The following is a 17,798-nucleotide window of genomic DNA, read 5'->3' as shown; positions in this document are numbered from 1 at the left end:
GGGATATGACCAAATTTACCTCGCCTCTGGACCTAAGACTGTCTCACTCTGTCTTGCTAGGCACAGACGACAGGTTACAGTGATATTCACCAGCTTTAGCCCTAAGACTGAACTTTCTAGGCTCCATACACCTAAAGTTAACTCTATATAGGGATAGCCATACTGGACTTTCCCTTTACAAGTGTATGTTGCTAGTGCCTATTTCTTTAAAGCTCCCTAGTTTGGCTGAAGAGGGTATGGTGACCTCCCCCATCCTAAGTAATTTATAAGGATACCTGGAGCTAAATATCGCTTAAGGCATGAGAAGCTGCTGATTGGTGGGTGATTCTGCCAGGCCTGCTTGTGTATACTGTTTCTTATATTGTGCACCACTGCAAGCTCCTGAAAAAGCGTGTCAAGGTAATGGCCGTAATTAAAACAAAAAAGTGTGGCGCTTAGGTGGCAACAAACCACATGAACCAGTAAGGCACTAATTCAAGCAAAGAAAATTACATACACTTCAAAAAAAAGAAAATGTGTAAATTCCGTTGTATATCAAGAGATCTTACTCCCAGGTGGAAGAGTGCATGAACCTCATGCACACAAAAGGTTAAGGTAAATAAAATTAATTTAACATATACAGTCCATCAAGTGAACGTCTAACAGTCCTTGAAATGTGTAATATCAATCACAATTCCAAACTTGAGGTGACGTGAAAAAAGGTGAAATTCAACTTCTGATGTGTAGAATAATACCACCACCGTGATAAAGAAGGGGAGAGGAGGCTTACCAAATGACGTGGACTCAGAGGAAGGCTTACGCCTCTCGAGTCATATGGGCCTGTAGGTTAGCAAACCAGATAATCATACATCTAGTATGTAATCTCTCGCAAGTCTTCAGGTCATGAAATCATCCGTAGCGATCCTCCTATAGTGCTCATCCCACGAAAATAGGGATCTCAGATATCAAAGACCATGGAAGTAGAAAACTAGCATAGTGTGATACCATTTTAACATCCAATTTATTAAAAAATAATAATAAAATTACACTCACATTTGGTTCAATCGTAATAACATAGTCAGAAAGTAGCGATGTCTGTAAGGGGGTCCACCCGACGCGTTTCAACTAAACAGCCGTCCTCGTCCTCTGATACCCCCTATCTCTGGCACTGTTGCCGACTTAAATCTGCAATGCGATATGAAGATAATGGTTGCTAGGAAAACTCTAGAGATGAAACAGTTTGTAGCTAAGTAATCACAATGTCTTAAGCAACCAAAATGTACAGTGTCTCTCCCTTTTGTCTCTCCCTCTCCTCCCTCCCTATTCACAGCAATTTCAAAAAGTTAATGTGAAGTTCATATACATATCGTACCTCAATGTAGCATAGCTCTGAACGGAGCCTCTGTTTATATCTTAAGTGTTAATTGTACACGCTCTTGCTGTAAAATATATAAAACATTTAACAAAGATAATTTGAACAAAAAAAATGTGTTTGGAAACTGTAATGCCAGATATGTGAAGGTTTCAACTATTTTTTTTTATCTTAGCACAGTTAGACCACACAGATATGGTGTCCAATGTGAGAACAGTATATTTGTCCCAGTTATTGGCAAAACCTAATTGGGAGCCAAGCCCTACAATCAGGCTCATGAGCGAGATCAAGGAAGAGGATCTATCGCCTAGGAACAATAACACATCATTGGCATACAAAGCTATCTTTTCTTCCACTTCTCCTTTTTGGAATCCCATTGTACTGGGATTAGCCCAAATGTCCAATGCCAGTGGCTCAGTTGTAAGAGCAAACGACATGGGAAAAAATGGGCAGTCTTGTCAGGTGACTCTCTTCAAAGTAAAAGGTTCTAATCAAAAATGATTTATTCTGACTCGATTGATAAGGTTAAAGCATAAAACCTGAATCCAAGCTAGGATATTTTGACCCACACCATTGAGTTGGAAACCTTGCCATAGATATTAGTACTCCACACAGTCAAATGTCTTAGTAGTGTCTAATTAAAACATGGCTCTAGCATCAGTGCTATCTGCCAGAATCCATAGGATCAAATATAATCTTCGGACAACAATTGCAGCACATCTGAATGGCGTGCATCAATATGTGAATTAGCCCCATGCCTAATAGTTGTTATTGTCTATTTATTGTCTATTTGTCAAGCACTTTTCTGCAGCAGAGAATGACATTTTGCGACCCGATTTTGGGGCCACATATCCAGGGGTCACTTATAGCTAGAAACCCCAAATATGGTATGCAAACACAATTTTACTAGCACTACAACATATCCAAATTTGGAGTTTCTAGCACCAAGTGACCCCGAGATACATGGCCCTAAAGTCAGGTCACAAAATATTTTCGAATGCGGTTGAAATAATGTCGAATCATGTTGAAATAATTTCGAATGCGGTTGAAATAATGTCGAATCATGTTGAAATAATTTCGAATGCAGTTGAAATAATTTCGAATCATGTTGAAATCATTTCGAATGTGGTTGAAATAATGTCGAATCATGTTGAAATCATTTCGAATGCGGTAGAAATATTTTCGAATGTGGACGATTTTTCGAATTTGGTAGAAAACTAAACGAAATCCAAAAACGAATTTAAGGAAGTTAACGAATATAACTAAACGAAATTAATGAATTAACGAATTAAAACGAAACTAAATGAAACACATTTTTTCCTTTTGCACATGTCTAATTTCTTTCTGCCTTGGTGACAATGGGTAAAACTGCCTAGTAGGTAGTAAATAGATACTTCTGACTTGTATTTCTGTTTGGCCATTCCATTTCCAATATAAATATGTTCTACTCAACGGTAAAGGTATTAACACCATGTATTTTGAATTCAGGTGCAAATCAGCTGTATTGAGAAGGACATTTGTCAGAAATTCAACATCAGCTCTATACAGACACAAGGAGATGCTGATTTCTTCATCAACCAACTTGGAATTCCTACAGTTCAGTTTCTTTTTGAAGATAGAAAGAACAAGGTACTCTAAAACATAAACATGATGGTTGTAGCTGAATTTATGGGACTAATTACTGAAGAATGTGTGCCTATCCTCTTTCTTTCTATCCTCACAGTATTTCACTGTATTTTCTATGCACCCATGATGTGTGCAGGTATACAGTGTACAAATGCTGAATTTACTAACAAGTGTGCTTTTCTATAAAAAGGTTTCTGGATCTAACCACTGTCACCTTTTTTAAAGATGCATCTCATGTAGAAATAATACCACATGGGGTGGCCTGGACATGGCAGGAGAAAGTCATACATAACTTGTAACTGTAGCTCTTCTCCCTGGACCACTCCCTGTCTGATCCCTTGGAAAATCTTGCCTTGTATCTTGTGTCTGGTGAACCTTGTTACTCCTCCCATGAACTTCACCTATGGAGGTCGCACCCGTTTCCCTTCTGAGACTTGATAGGGGATGGGAAACTTAAATTTGGGGGACCCCACCTGTTTAAAAAAAAATATTCTATTGTCAGCAAATTCAGCGATGTTTTTTTTCCATTAAACTGTCATCGGGGAAGCCAACTGATGACTCATCCATTGTTAAGGACGCAGTGGCTGGCTTCCAGGCCCCTCTCTTTAACAATCTATTGACTGTGTACTCGGGCAAACATCCCACTGAGCAGGTGATGTTCGGAGTGACCTTATGCTCAGCCCAAACCATTTTCCCATTTCTACTTGAGAAAGCTTGACTGAGCTTCATTGAAACATTGACAATAAAAACACTGCTGTTTTTGATCTTCCTCCTCTGTAAGACTCGTGAGTGTCTCTAAATCAGTTTTATGTTTATATTGATTTCTTTGTGGGTGAGCATCTGGGCATTTATTTCAAAAATGGAGTGCCATGGTTACCTTTGGAATTAATTATAGAGATACTGTCTATATATCAGTGGCAAAATGACCAGGGTTGCAACAGTCGCACTTGCGATGGGGTCCTGACATTCCACCACTGTTGGCGGGCCCCATTCGGGTTGCTAGTTGCACGGCTCTGAGCTGTCAGTGTCTATCTCATGGAACAGCACAGAGCCAGCATTGACAGTTCTATCTACCCCCCAGTCTGTCCTCTCTTGCACGGGATGAGACTTGAGACAAGGCACAGGCAATTTGCTCCCCTTTCTGCCCTCTCCCCTCTCCTGTGTGTGCTTCGCGGGAAGTGTGAGGAGAGGAGAGGGGGGAAAGGGAGCACATTGGCTGCGTCTTATCTCAAGACTCATCTCGTGTGAGAGAGGACAGACTGAGTGGGAGAAAGAACTGTCAATGTAGACTCTGTGCTGTTGAGATAGATGCTGTCAGCTCAGAGCCGTGCTAAGAAGGCAGATGGCACTGATGAGTACTGAATGGAGGCATTGATGAGCTCTAATAGGAGGCACTGATAGGAGGTACTGATGACCACTGATAGGAGGCATTGATGGGCACTGATAGATGGCACTGATAGCAGGCACTCATGAGCACTGATAGGAGGCACTCATGGGCACAGATAGGCTACATTGATGAGCACTGATAGGCAGCACTGATAGAAGGCACTAATGTGCACTGGTAGGCTGCACTAATGAGCACTGAGAGGTGACATCGATGGGCACTGATAGGTGGCACTGTGGTGCATCGATGAACACTGATAGGCAGAACTCATAGGCTGCACTGATGGGCACTGATGAATACTGATAGGCAAAGCTCAGGCAGCATTGATGAGCTCTGATAGGTGGCATTGATGAACACTGATAGGCATAACTCATAGGCAGTATTGGTGAGCACTGATAGGTGTCACTGATAGGCAGTGTTGTTGAGCACTGATGGGCATTGAGCATTGATAGATACTGATAGGTGGCATTGATGAGCACTGATAGGTGGCACTGATGAGCACTGATAGGCAGAATTCATGAGCAATGATAGACGCTGATAGACAACATTGATGAGCACTGATAGGTGGCACTGATGGGCACTGATAGGCAGCATTGATGAGCACTGATGGACGCTGTTAGGTGGCATTGATGAGCACTGATAGGTAAGGATGAGCTGAACACCCCCCCCCCCCCTTGTTCGGTTCGCACCTGAACATCCGAACAGGCAAAAAATTTGTCAGAAAACACAAACACTGTTAAAGTCTATGGGCTCGAACATGAAAAAGTGCTAATTTTAAAGGATTGTCTGCAAGTTATTGTCATAAAAAGTAAAACACTTGTCAAAATTTTTAAAAAAGACAAGAGACAGCTTGGGACAAGTTCTTTATTAAAAGATTTAAAAAAAAGTCCAGCGATGTCAATTCATTTTTTATCACACTGCCCAATGAGCCAAAAAAATAAAAAAAGCAACACCTCCGCCTCCATGGGAAGCTCCCACTGAGGGATGCTTACTATTGGTGACAGTTCTTATATAGCTGAGGGCGGGTCCACCCGGTGATGTAAACTGTTGACCCCCGCCCCCTCTGATGCCAGTGGTCACCTGTTTATATCACTGAGTGGCCCCGCCCTCAGCTTTATAACAGCTGTCACCAATGGGAAGCGTCCCTCGGCGAGAGCCTTCCATGGAGGTGGAGGTGTTGCCTTTTTTTTAGGCTCAGCAGCGGTATGATAGAAGATGAATGGGCATTGATGGACATTTTTTTTTAATCTTTCAACAAAGGACTTGTCCCAAGCTGTCTCTTGTCTTTTTTAACACTTTTTTTGTGAAATGGTTGGGGTATAATGTACCTCGTTACCAATTCACATGGGGGAGGTCAGGATATGGGGACCCCTTGTTAAAGGGGCTTCCAGATGTTGATAAGCCCCCATCCACATACCCCCACAACTACCGGGCAAGGGTTGTGCGGCTGAGGCCCTTGTCCCAATCAAAATGGGGACAAGGTGCTTTGGTGTCAGACCCCAAAGCACCCTCCCCATGTTGAGGGCATGTGGTCTGAAATGGTTATGGAGGGGGCACTCTCTCATCCCTTTCCTGTGGCCTGCCAGGTTGTATACTCAGATAAGGGTCTGGTATGGATTTTAGGGGTCCCCTACTCTATTTTCTTAATTTGGCACAGGGTTCCCCTTAATTTCCATATCAGACCAGAAGGGCCTGGTGTGGATTTTGAGGGGGGGCCCCCATGCAATTTTTTTTTTAAATTGTTGGTTTGGGGTTCCTCTTATTATTCATACCAGACCCAAAGGGCCTGGTAATGGACCGGGAGGGACCCCATGCCATTTTTTCAATATGTTTTATCTATATTGCCAAGATCCGACAATTCACAGCCGCAATCAGTTTTAACCACTTATAGACAACTGCACACCGATATACGTGCTAACTTTGAAGAGGAATATCGCTGTTATGGCAGCAGCTAGGGTCTTTTTGACCCCAGATCTCATATTTGAGAGGTCCTGTCATGTTTTTTTCTATTACAGTTGATGTTTACATTCCTTGTAATAGGAATAAAAGTGACACTTTAAAAAAAAAAGAACAGTGTAAAAGTAAAAAATAAAAAGTAACATAAATAAGAATTTTTTTTTTTAAATGTGCTCCATCCCGCTGAGCTCGCATGCAGAAGCAAACACATATGTGAGTAGCGCCCACATATGAAAACGGTAAACAAACCACACATGAGGTATTGCTGAGATTGGTAGAGCGAGAACAATAATTCTAGCCCTAGACCTTCTCTGTAACTCAAAACATGCAACCTGCAGAATTTTGTAAACGTCGCTTATGGATATTTTTAAGGGTAAAAGTTTGTCGCCATTCTACGAGCGGGTGCAATTTTGCAGTGTGACATGTTGGATATCAATTTACTCGGTGTAACATTATCTTTCACAATAAAAAAAGTTTTTTATAACTCTACTGTTGTCTTATTTTTTAATTAAAAAAAAGAATTTTTCCAAAAAAGTGCGCTTGTAAGATCGTTGCTCAAATATGGTATGACAGAAAGTATTGCAACGACCTCCATTTTATTCATTAGGGTGTTAGAAAAAAAATTATAATGTTGGGGGGGTTCTAAGTCATTTTCTAGCAAAAAAAACAAACTGTTTTTAACTTGTAAACAACAAATCTCTCTCCGAGGCATGATATTTAACCATCTGACATCTGCGCTATGACCGAATGACGGCCACAGTGTGGATGTGAATTCCCGGGAGGCCGTCATATGACAGCTTCCCCTGTGCACACTCCCTGCGCGTGCCCTGTGATCACCGAGTCACTGAGACTCGGGTGATCACCAATCTGAGTAAGGGGCCGGTCCCAGCTCCTTACCATGTGATCAGCTGTCAGCCAATGACAGCTGATCACATGATCAAAACAAAAGCTTTGTGATAATTTTTTTTCTCCTCACACTTACAGCGGAGGAGAAAAAAAAAGCTGATCACCGGCTCAGCTTAACCACTTACAGACTGGACCATTTTGCTGGTCAAAGACCAGACCACTTTTTGCGATTTGGCACTGCGTCGCTTTAATTGACAATTGCGCGGTCGTGCGACGTGGCTCCCAAACAAAATTGACGTCCTTTTTTCCCACAAATAGAGCTTTCTTTTGGTGGTATTTGATCACCCCTGCGGTTTTTATTTTTTGCGCTATAAACAAAAATAGAGCAACAATTTTGAAAAAAACGCATTATTTTTTACTTTTTGTTATAATAAATATCCCCCAAAAATATATAAAAAAACATTTTTTCCGCTCAGTTTAGGCCGATACGTATTCTTCTACATATTTTTGGTAAAAAAAAATCGCAATAAGCGATTATTGATTGGTTTGCGCAAAAGTTATAGTGTTTACAAAATAGGGATAGTTTTATGGCATTTTTATTAATATTTTTTTTTACTAGTAATGGCGGCGATCAGCAATTTTTATTGTGACTGCGACATTATGGTGGACACATCGGACATTTTTGACACATTTTTGGGACCATTGTCATTTATACAGCAATCACTTATATATAAATGCAGTGATTCCTGTGTAAATGATACTGGCAGTGAAGGGGTTAACCAGTGGGTGGCAGTGTAGGGCTTAAGTGTTCCTAGAGGTGTGTTACTAACTGCGGGGGGCTGGGCTTTAATTTAGTGAACACTGATCTCTGCTCCAATCACATGAAGCAGAGATCAGTGTCACTAATTGCTAGGCAGAATGGGGAAATGCTGTTTACAATGTCATTTCCTCGTTCAGCCGCCCCGTGAGACAAACGCGGGTATGCCCGCGGCGATCGAGTTTGCGGGACCCGCAACCGGACTCATGGGGGTCCTGACCAGCATGCGAGTGCACCGCCAGCGGCACGCTCGCGATGGCAGGGTGGCATTAAAGATTGGACATACCTGTATGCCAATATGCCTGCTCGTGCCATTCTGCCGACGTACATCGGCGTGCGCTGGTCGGGAACCGGTTAAGTTTGGCGCTTTTCTCTATATGAAAGTAGGCCTCGGAGGTATGATGGTTTTTAAGACTTTGTCCAATTGTAGGGTTGGCCAGTGTTTTTTTTATGACCATTTCCAGGGCTTTGTGTTGTATATTGAATCCTGTAAGAAACGCTGTATAAATGTGTTTATTTTTGTTTTTCTTCTTTTTTTCTTCATCGGGTTTACCTTCTATTAACAATTTTCTCTCCATTCTTTTAACTTTCTCTTTCAGCCTCACAAGTTCACTTTTTTATACCCTTTTTCTACAAAGCTTTTTGTAATAGTTTCTGCTTGGTTATCATAGTCTTCTACTTTACTGAAATTCTTATGGAGTCTCATTAATTGACCCTTTGGTATATTGCCAATCCCATGTCGGTGGTGGCAACTGTCTGTTGGGATATACCCATTTCTGTCTGTCATTTAAAAAAAAGTTCTTGTATTGATATATCCGTTATTCTTATAGAGCTGTAAGTCCAAGTAATCGATAGTTTGTTTGTTCCATGTCCCTGAAAAAATTATACTGTAGGCATTTTTATTAATTTCATCAAAGAAAGTTTGTAGTTCATCTTCTGTTCCCTTCCAGATGATCATAATGTCATCGATATACCTTCGGTAGACCTTGAGGTTTTTCCTTTCTACACTGAATATTTGTTCTTCTTCCCAATGATTCAGGAATAAATTAGCCACACTGGGGGCATACTTAGCCCCCATGGCTACGCCCTTTGTCTGAATAAAATATTCTCCCTTGTGCCAGAAATAGTTTTGGCTCATAGCAAGTCTTAAGCAAACAATGATATACTTAATCTGTTCCTCTTGAAGGTCGTTTGTTTATGTAGTGCCCATTTTACACTATTAATGCCATCCTCTTGTATTATATTGGTATACAATGAATTGACATCTATTGTAACCAGAATATCTGTTTCTTCTATTGCAACATTTCTTAATTCTTCAATCAGCTGTCTGCTGTGTTTCAAATAGGACCTACATTCTTTTACTAATGGTTGTAGGTATCCATCAATATATGATCCTAGATGGGAAAAAAGTGAATCAATCCCACTAATAATTGGCCTGCCCGGTGGGTTTGTTTGATTTTTATGGATTTTGGGGACATAATAGATCACCAGCATTTTTTCTGCCTCAGGTGTTAAAAAAGTGGCCTCCTTTTTTGTAAGAATTCCTCTGTCCTCCCCTCCTTTCACAAATGCTTTGAGTTTCTTTTCATACTCCACCTTTGGATTTCCTTTAAGTTTTCTATATGTGTTTGGTATGCTCAACAGTTGGTTCATTTCCAATTATTTCTTTTTATTTAATATTACCAGCCCCCCTCGTCTGCTGGTCATATGATTATATTTTTCTTTTTCTAAATTTCTTCAATGGTGTTCCAAACACTTTTTTTCTTGGATTTATTTACTTTTAATTTTCTGATGTCATCCACAACCATTTTTTTTATAAAAAAACACCAAACTTTCGTTTTGCTGCATTTTTGGATTGAAAGTGGAGTTGTTCCTTAGATTAGAATGTTTAAAAAGAGTAGCTTCCTTAACAATTTGTTTCTTTTCTCTTGAAGAGAAGAATTTTTTGATGTTCATCTTTCTCAAAATTTTTTGCAGATCTATATATGCTTCAAATTTATCTAATTCCTTGTCAGGGGCATACTTCAATCCCAGGTCTAAAATTTTTACATTCTTCTTCATTAAAAACGGTGTCACTTAAATAAGAAATGCCTTCCCCTAATATTCTCATCTTATTTTTCTTGATCTCCCCTCGTTTTCCTCTGGTCCGTTTCCTCTTGCCCATCTCTGGGGTCTGATTTCTTCTCTCTTCCCAATCGTTCTCTTCTGGTTCCCAATTGTACCTCCTTCTCCCTATATTCCTGGTTACTCTTGGGTTCCACCCTTGTTGTCCCCCTTGTTGTCTGGGGTCTCCTTGGTATTTGTTCCTGATGGGGTATCTGAAAGGCCTCCATCCCCCCTGTGGTCGGTAGGGGCCATTTCCCCCTCTTGGTACTGGTGGTCTTCCTCTGTAGCCTCTGGGAAAAAAATCCCTCCTAAACTGTGGTTCTCTATAGGGGGTATGTTGGGGATCATCTATAAGTGGTGAAAATCTATTATGGTGTCTTGCTATCCTTGGTGTATTTGGAATGATGTTTGTTGTATCCTATTCCCATCATATTCTTGTCCATGTTTCCGGAAAATTTGGCTTCTTTCTTCTCTCCTTTGAATAGGTGTTGGTTCCTCTATTTGTGCGGTTCTTGGTGTTCTGTTTTGTCTTGTTCCTATAGGGTGCCATAATGTCTCTTCTACCTCTGTTGAGTTTTCTCTTGATTCCTCCATCATAGAAATGTTATTGTCAAGTTCATTATAGGTTTCATCCTTCTGCCATTTTTAGATCTGATGGTTTTTGTAGTCTGGTACATCTCTTTTGAACTTCTTTTGTTTCTTTTGCTGTATTTCTTTATCAGATTTCTTAACAGCCTCTTGTAAGATGGTTTATTTGTCTTTAACCACTACAGATCCGCGCTATTGCCAAATGACGGCATCAGCGCGGACCTACATTTCCGGGACGACGTCTATTGACGTCCTCCCCTGATACGAGCGGCCTGCGCGCCCCCTGAGGGGCGCGCGCGGCGCGCTCTGTGATCGGCGAGTCCGTGAGACTCGCCTGATCACCGATCCGTGCAAGGGGTCGATCCCGACCCCTTATCACGTGATCAGCTGTCAGCCAATGACAGCTGATCATGTGATAGAACGGAGCCGGTAATCGGCTATTATTCCTCCTCGCGCTGACAGCGCGAGGAGAGAAAAAAAAAGCCGATCACCGGCGGCCGTGATCGGGACATCAGTCCCGATCACGGCCAGCAATACAGCTGACCACCTGCCCCCTGCCAGTGCCCACCTGCCCACCGCCGTGCCATCCTGAGTAAAAGTAAGTGCCCCCCATCAGTGCCCCCCATCAGTGCCCCCCATCAGTGCCCATAGTGCCCACAGTGCCACCTACAGTGCCACCCACAATGCCACCCACAGTGCCATCCAGCAGTGCCACCAACAGTGCCACCCACAGTGCCCACAATCTGCCTCAAAGGTGCTGCGACCCAGTGCCGCCCATCAGTGCCCAGCAGTGCCACCCATCAGTGCCCAGCAGTGCCACCCATCAGTGCCCAGCAGTGCCACCTATCAGAGCCACCTATCAGTGCCACCTATCAGTGCCCATCAGTCCCATCTATCAGTGGTACCTATCAGTGCCCATCCGTGCCACCCATCTGTGCCACTTATCCGTGCCACCCATCCATGCCATCTTATCTGTGCCCATCTTTGCCCATCAGTGCCGCCTTATCTGTGCCCATCGGTGCCGCCTTATCTGTGCCTATTAGTGCCGCCTTAACTATGCCTATCAGTGCCCACCAGTGCAGCCCATCAGTGCCCACCAATGCAGCCCATCAGTGCCCACCAATGCAGCCCATCAGTGCCCACCAATGCAGCCATCAGTGCCGCCTAATCAGCGCACTTCAATGAAGGAGAAAAATGACCCGTTTGCAAAATTTTATAACAAACTATTAAAACATGATTTATTTATTTTTATTTTTTTGCATCTTTTTTTGTTTGTTTAGCAAAAAATAAAACTCCGAGCTGTAACTAAATACCACCAAAAGAAAGCTCTATTTGTGGGAAAAAAATGATAAAAATTTCATTTGGGTACAGTGTTGTATGCCCGCGCAATTGTCATTCAAAGTGCATCAGCGCTGAAAGCTGAAAATTGGTCTGGGACTGAGGGGGGGTTTAAGTGCCCAGTAAGCAAGTGGTTAAATTCCTTTGTTTCAATAAATTGTGTCAACTGATCTTTTAGATTCAAAATTTCTGCTTCTATGATTTTTAACTTATGTTGTCTCCATATAACAGTTTTTTGTAACAATTCATTTTCACTCTAGTTGAAGAAATTGTACCATTCATCCATTAGACCCTTATCACTTACAGCATCATTGGGTGAGGTGTCTCATCTTAGTCTTCTTGGTGTTATTTTTTATGAGATGTACATTTCCAATGTTGCGACATCCCACCATACACTTTTTCCATACAATGCCTGAGTTGCTTAAATAGACTATCCATGTCTTGTCTGTTAACCACCTGTTCCTGATTAAACACTTCTATCAGGTTAATTGCTCTGCTGTTCATATACTTAAAAATATCAGTTTTCCCTTATAAATTCTGTATATATTTGTATTTCAGTAATAATGGTAAAGTTTGTAGGGGTATAAAAGGTGAGCAAAGCTGACCATTTTAAAGAGTGTGCATCTCCCAAAGAGTGATAGTGGAAGGTTGGACCAGGCCTCCAGCTCACCCACAATTTTTGAAATCAAAGGAGGGTAGTTGAGATAATAAAGAGAGAATAGTTCCTTTCCTATTTTAATGCCCAAATAGGTGATGTGTTTTTTACTTATGTGGAAGGGGGATAAGGGTATCCATGATCGTGATGTAGTTGTATCTAGAAGAAGGATTTCACTCTTGGCAAAGTTTATTTTCAGGCCAGAGCATTTGTGAAAGGAGTTGAAGATTGATTGTACAGTGGATATATCTGTTTGGGGGGAAGTTGTGAATATCAAAATATCAGCAGAAAAAAGGGCAACTTGCAATTCTTCTCTCCTGAATGGGATTCCTTGGATGGATTCTGTGGTGCTGAGGTATCATGAAAGGGGTTCAATGGCTAGATTGAATAGCAGGGGAGATAGAGGACATCCATGTCTTGTTCCTTTGTATAACCATATGGGGTTAGATTGTACTCCAGCAACTATTACTGTGACTGACTGTGCAGAATACAGGTTGTGTATGAAATGATTAAAGGGCCCTGATATCCCTAACTTTTGCATCACTAAGGATAGCCATTGAAAAAGAAAATTGTCGAATGCCTTTTCGGCATCTAGTGTAATGATTGCTACATCTGCAAGGGGGTGTTGTTTTGCATATTCTAAGGTGGCTAGGACTTTTCTCAGGTTGGATGAAACTGACCTACCCTTGGTGAACCCAGACTGTGCATAAAGGATAAGAGATGGCATAATATTTGCTAATTCGGAGGCTATTATCTTAGAGAGTATTTTAGAGTCTATGTTTAGCAATGAGATTGGGCGGTATGACCCTGGGTGCGTTGGGTCCTTTCCTTTTTTGGCAATCAGTTTTATGTTTGCTTGGTGTCCTGTCGGAAGGTATGGTCCCCGTCGCATATTGAGTTGTAGACTGTTAATAGAGAAGGGGGGACTTTCTGTTTTAGTATTTTATAAAATTCAAGTGTGTACCCATCAGGGCCTGGGGCTTTTCCATTTGTTAGTCCATTAATGGAAGCCATGATTTCCTCTTTAGTGATTGAGGTGTTTAGAGTTTTTAGTAGATCTGGGTTAATCCAGAGGCGGGACGTTGAGTCTAACCATTTGGTCCCTTCAAAGGGATCTATCGATTCTTGGGCATATAGGTTGGTGTAGAATGTTGCCAATGTTTTATTAATTTCCTTGGGAGATGTGGAGATAGTACCATCGGGGTTATGCAGGGCTTTGATATGGGTGGGAAGGTATGTACCTTCGGTAAGTCTAGCCAATAACTTACCTGCCTTCTTTCTATATTTGTGATATTGTAATTGAGTATGTGTCATTTTCATATGTTCTAGATTATTTGCCCAGGTATCAAAGAGGTCCTTGGCTTCCTGCCAGGATTTGCGATTTTCTGTGGTGTTCTGCTCGGTGAGTCACATTTGGGCAGTTCCTAAGCTGTCGCTTGTCTCTAGATAATGTTTTTGGGTGAATTTCCTATAGGCCGATACAAATTATATAATCCTTCCCTGGGTGACTGCTTTGCCTGCCTCCCAGAATAAATGTGGGCTCAATCTTCATGTGAGTTATTGTTGTGGACATATTCCATCCAGGCATCGTGTGACATTTTTTTTTTAAACTGTCATTCTGGTTTAAGTTTGCCGGGAAGCGATATTGTCCATAATCTTAGTGGGTCTGGAGATTATCTAGGGAAATTGAGATAGGGGAGCGGTCTGAAATGACCATGTCATGGATAAAAGAATCTCTAACGTTATGGAGAAGGGAGGGGTGCAGAGGAAATAGTCAAGTCTGGCAAAAGAGTTATGGGCTGGAGCAAAGAAGGTTAGTTTCTTAATTCTTTATCTAGGGGATGTTGTATTCTCCATGTATCTATCAATTGAAGGGCATTCACATGTGGTATAAGTGAGTGAACTGAACTAGTGTAGTTGGTCTTGGTCTATAGTGGGGATTATTGTTAAAGACTGAATTTAAATCATCTCCTATGTGGTGAGGGAAGCTGGTTGCTTTTGCTAGTTGGGATGTTAGGCGAGTGAAGTAGGATTTATCTGGGGTTATTTGGTGAATAGATATTTGTTATCCTTACTGCTCTTGATGGGAATTTGAGGGGAATTGAAACTAACCTGCCATCTTCATCTTTGTCGACAGATATTACGTTGCATGTTAATTTTTTGTGTAAAAGTATAATTGTACCTGCCTTGCGACCCTTGGATGCTGAATCTATTACCTTTCCTACCCATAACTCTTGCATTCGGAAGAAGTCGGTTTCCACTATGTGTGTCTCCGGAAGCAATGCTATGTCTAATTTTAATCTTTTTAGGTGTCTGAAGATTTTCATTCTTTTTGTCAGGGAACTCGGCCCCTTAACATTCCAGGATGTTATTTGTAGTGTATTCATGGGTCAGGTAGGGTGAAAATAGTGTATGTGGTAGTGTGTGGAATTACCTGACCGTTGATCAAATTCAGGTGAAGTAATTCAAGTTTCTGATTTTGTGGCTGGAGGAACCATCCCTTCTTTAGAGAGTAGGGCATATAGGAAAGGAAGAAAGAAAATAAAGAGAATAGATTAACCTTGTGAAACAAAAAATTTTGGGACTTCACTTTTTTCCATATGCCATTTCACCACAGGTTGAACCACTAGCCCTCAGGTCAGAAAAATGTACGATTGAGACTGGGCACAACTCCACAGACACAGTGGTATATTAAGGAGTGGATGTCCAGGTTTCCTTGGCTTGTGAATTCCCTTATTGGGTAGAACAAGTGGTGAAGAAGGATATGGTGAGGTCTGGTGGCAAAAATCATTGTTGCCTGTCCTAGAGGCTCTAGACTCCTGGAAAGCAGGAGCTCCAAATGGTTGTTAGGCGCTTGCCAGAGGGTGAATTCAGTGAGCATGTTGATCAATTGAGGAGGTGTGCTTTAGACGTTTCGACGGGTCCTTCCTAGGGATCCTTTGCTCTCTAGGACCATATTGCACTTTTTCTGCGTATGTTTCAGATGGTGTTAGCCTAGGTGAGAGTGAAGGTGAAAAATTGCAGAGTAGGCTAAAGTGAAACGGATGCTACTTTTGTATAGCTTTGCGCACACGGGTTGGAATTCCTTGATTTTACAGGATACCTCCGTCGAATAGTCCACGAAGATGAGTAGCTTGTGACCCTCTATCACCATGGTGCATGCTTTCTGAAAGCTCTGCAATATGTCCGTGTGGTCAGCATAGTTAAGATATTTTGCTTTGATTGGTCTTGGGTGCTTGCAATCATTTGCTGGGGCCCCCGATCTGGTGAGCCCTTTCCACGGTGTATCTCCAATTTAACCCGAGGGTTTCTGGAAGGTCGGAGGTGCATAGATCTAGAGTCTTGTTCGTGGGATTCCGGGAGGCCAATTATCCTCAGATTGTTCCTTCTGGAATGATTCTCCAGGTCCTCCATTCGATCATGCATATGTTGCTGAGCTTGGGTGTATTATTCCATGTCTGCCCTCATATTATATTGGTCATCTTCTATTGCAGATATACGCTGTTAGTCAGCTTTAGTCAGCCTCTGTGAGTGTTCTCCCAGCTCTTTCTGCAGCTGCATTATGCCTGCTGATACTACTCTGTCTACTGCGGCTGTGATGGTGGGGGAAAACAGAGCTGCCACTGCATGAGAGATCTTATAATAGGAGTTATATGTCTCCTGGTTCCCCATCCCGGTAGCTTCCATGTCCCCATAGAGTCTCTCATTCACTGAGGTTACCCGTGTCTGTGGCCGGTGTTCAATCCATAAGGGAGATGAGGCACGTGCTGTGGTGGCAATCTTAGGTTTCCCTGGAGCTCCTGAGGGAGAAGGAGAAGCGTCCCTTGATTGAGAACTGGACTGAGATCACAGCTGTGTGAGGTACTGCTCCATCCATGACAAATCTTGGAGGTTGTGTGAAGGTTTTTCTGGTGGGGGGAGAGCTGCCCCGAGGTTTATTATGTAGATGTCTCTGTGGGCTGGAGCAAAGCCACCAGTCTCCATGTCCCTCACATACAGCGCCAGAACTGGAAGTCAGGAGTGTATTTTGTTTGTTTCTTCTTCTTTTATTTTTAAATTTCTTATATCCAGATTCCAGCCAATACATATTTGGTGTTCCAGAAATATTAGTTTAAGAAGGAGACTAAATCTCATTTTAATAGAAGACTAAATTGCTAAAACTGTGCTAGGGACAAGGGGAAACCTCCATATCAGCCCTGTCAACCTTGCTAGACATCACTATACTGTATATATTTTGTTTAACTAAGCTAACCAAAATATGCATTACACTAAGATAACCTATTTTTTTCATGAAAGGTTGATGTTACTGTCTTAGAGACAGACCAGCAAAGGGGCTAGTGGGCATATCACGGAAATACATTGTTGACAGTAGCAGATGCTACAATTTTCACTCCAAAAGCTTAAAGTGTATTTCAAGGTAAAATAATAAAAACAAGTAGTTAGTATATCTTTGCAATATTTACACATTTACATATATTGTATCCCTTTAAAAACACTGTAGGGAAATAACTGTTGATGTGCCAGAAATACAGTATATAATGCCGCGTACACAAGACCGGACTTTCCGGCAGACTAAGTCAGGCGGAATCAGTCCGTCAGACAATCTGATTGTGTGTGGGCTAATCTGATAATTTTTCATTAAAAAAATCTGACGGACCTAGAAATAGAACGTGTTTCAAATCTTTCCGACGGACTCAATTCCTGTCGGGAAAACTGTTCGTCTGTATGCTGGTCCGACAGACCAAATACGAGACAAGGAAAGCTATTGGCTACTGGCTATTGAACTTACTTTTTTAGTCCCGTCTTACGTCATCATGTTTAAAACGAACGGACTTTCAAACGGAGTTAGGCCGCGTACACACGGGCGGACTGTCTGACGGACTTGGTCCGCTGAAACGTGTTTCAGCGGACAGTCCGCTCGTGTGTGGGCTTCAGTGGACTTTTTCAGTGGACAGTCTGGCGGACTAAGTCTTTCGGGAATTTCCGTAATATTGTCCGTCCAACTTTGGTTTCAGCGGACAGTCCGCTCGTGTGTAGGCAAGTTGGACGGACTAAGTATGGTGCATGCTCAGAAAGGATTTACACGGCCGAAGGTTGCATTGCAGTGTATTGGACGTCGTATTTCTAGTCC

General features: G+C 42.0%; 1 protein-coding gene across 5 annotated transcripts in view; it reads left to right on the top strand.

Moving 5' to 3' along the window:
* Positions 1 to 17,798, top strand: part of NAALADL2 (N-acetylated alpha-linked acidic dipeptidase like 2) — a 1,383,985-nt gene that overhangs the window by 980,064 nt on the left and 386,123 nt on the right. For all 5 annotated transcript variants that reach the window (XM_077487950.1, XM_077487951.1, XM_077487952.1 and 2 more), the window contains one exon: positions 2,840 to 2,980. In XM_077487950.1, the coding sequence (XP_077344076.1) occupies positions 2,840 to 2,980 (141 nt within the window). The remainder of the gene's footprint in view (positions 1 to 2,839; positions 2,981 to 17,798) is intronic.

The sequence above is a fragment of the Lithobates pipiens genome, unplaced genomic scaffold, assembly GCF_037356315.1.
Source record: "Lithobates pipiens isolate NorthernLeopardFrog02 unplaced genomic scaffold, aLitPip1_a1.2 Scaffold_18, whole genome shotgun sequence".
Taxonomy (NCBI): domain Eukaryota; kingdom Metazoa; phylum Chordata; class Amphibia; order Anura; family Ranidae; genus Lithobates; species Lithobates pipiens.
Note: the sequence above shows the minus strand (reverse complement) of the source record. Positions and strands in the feature narration are given on the sequence as shown.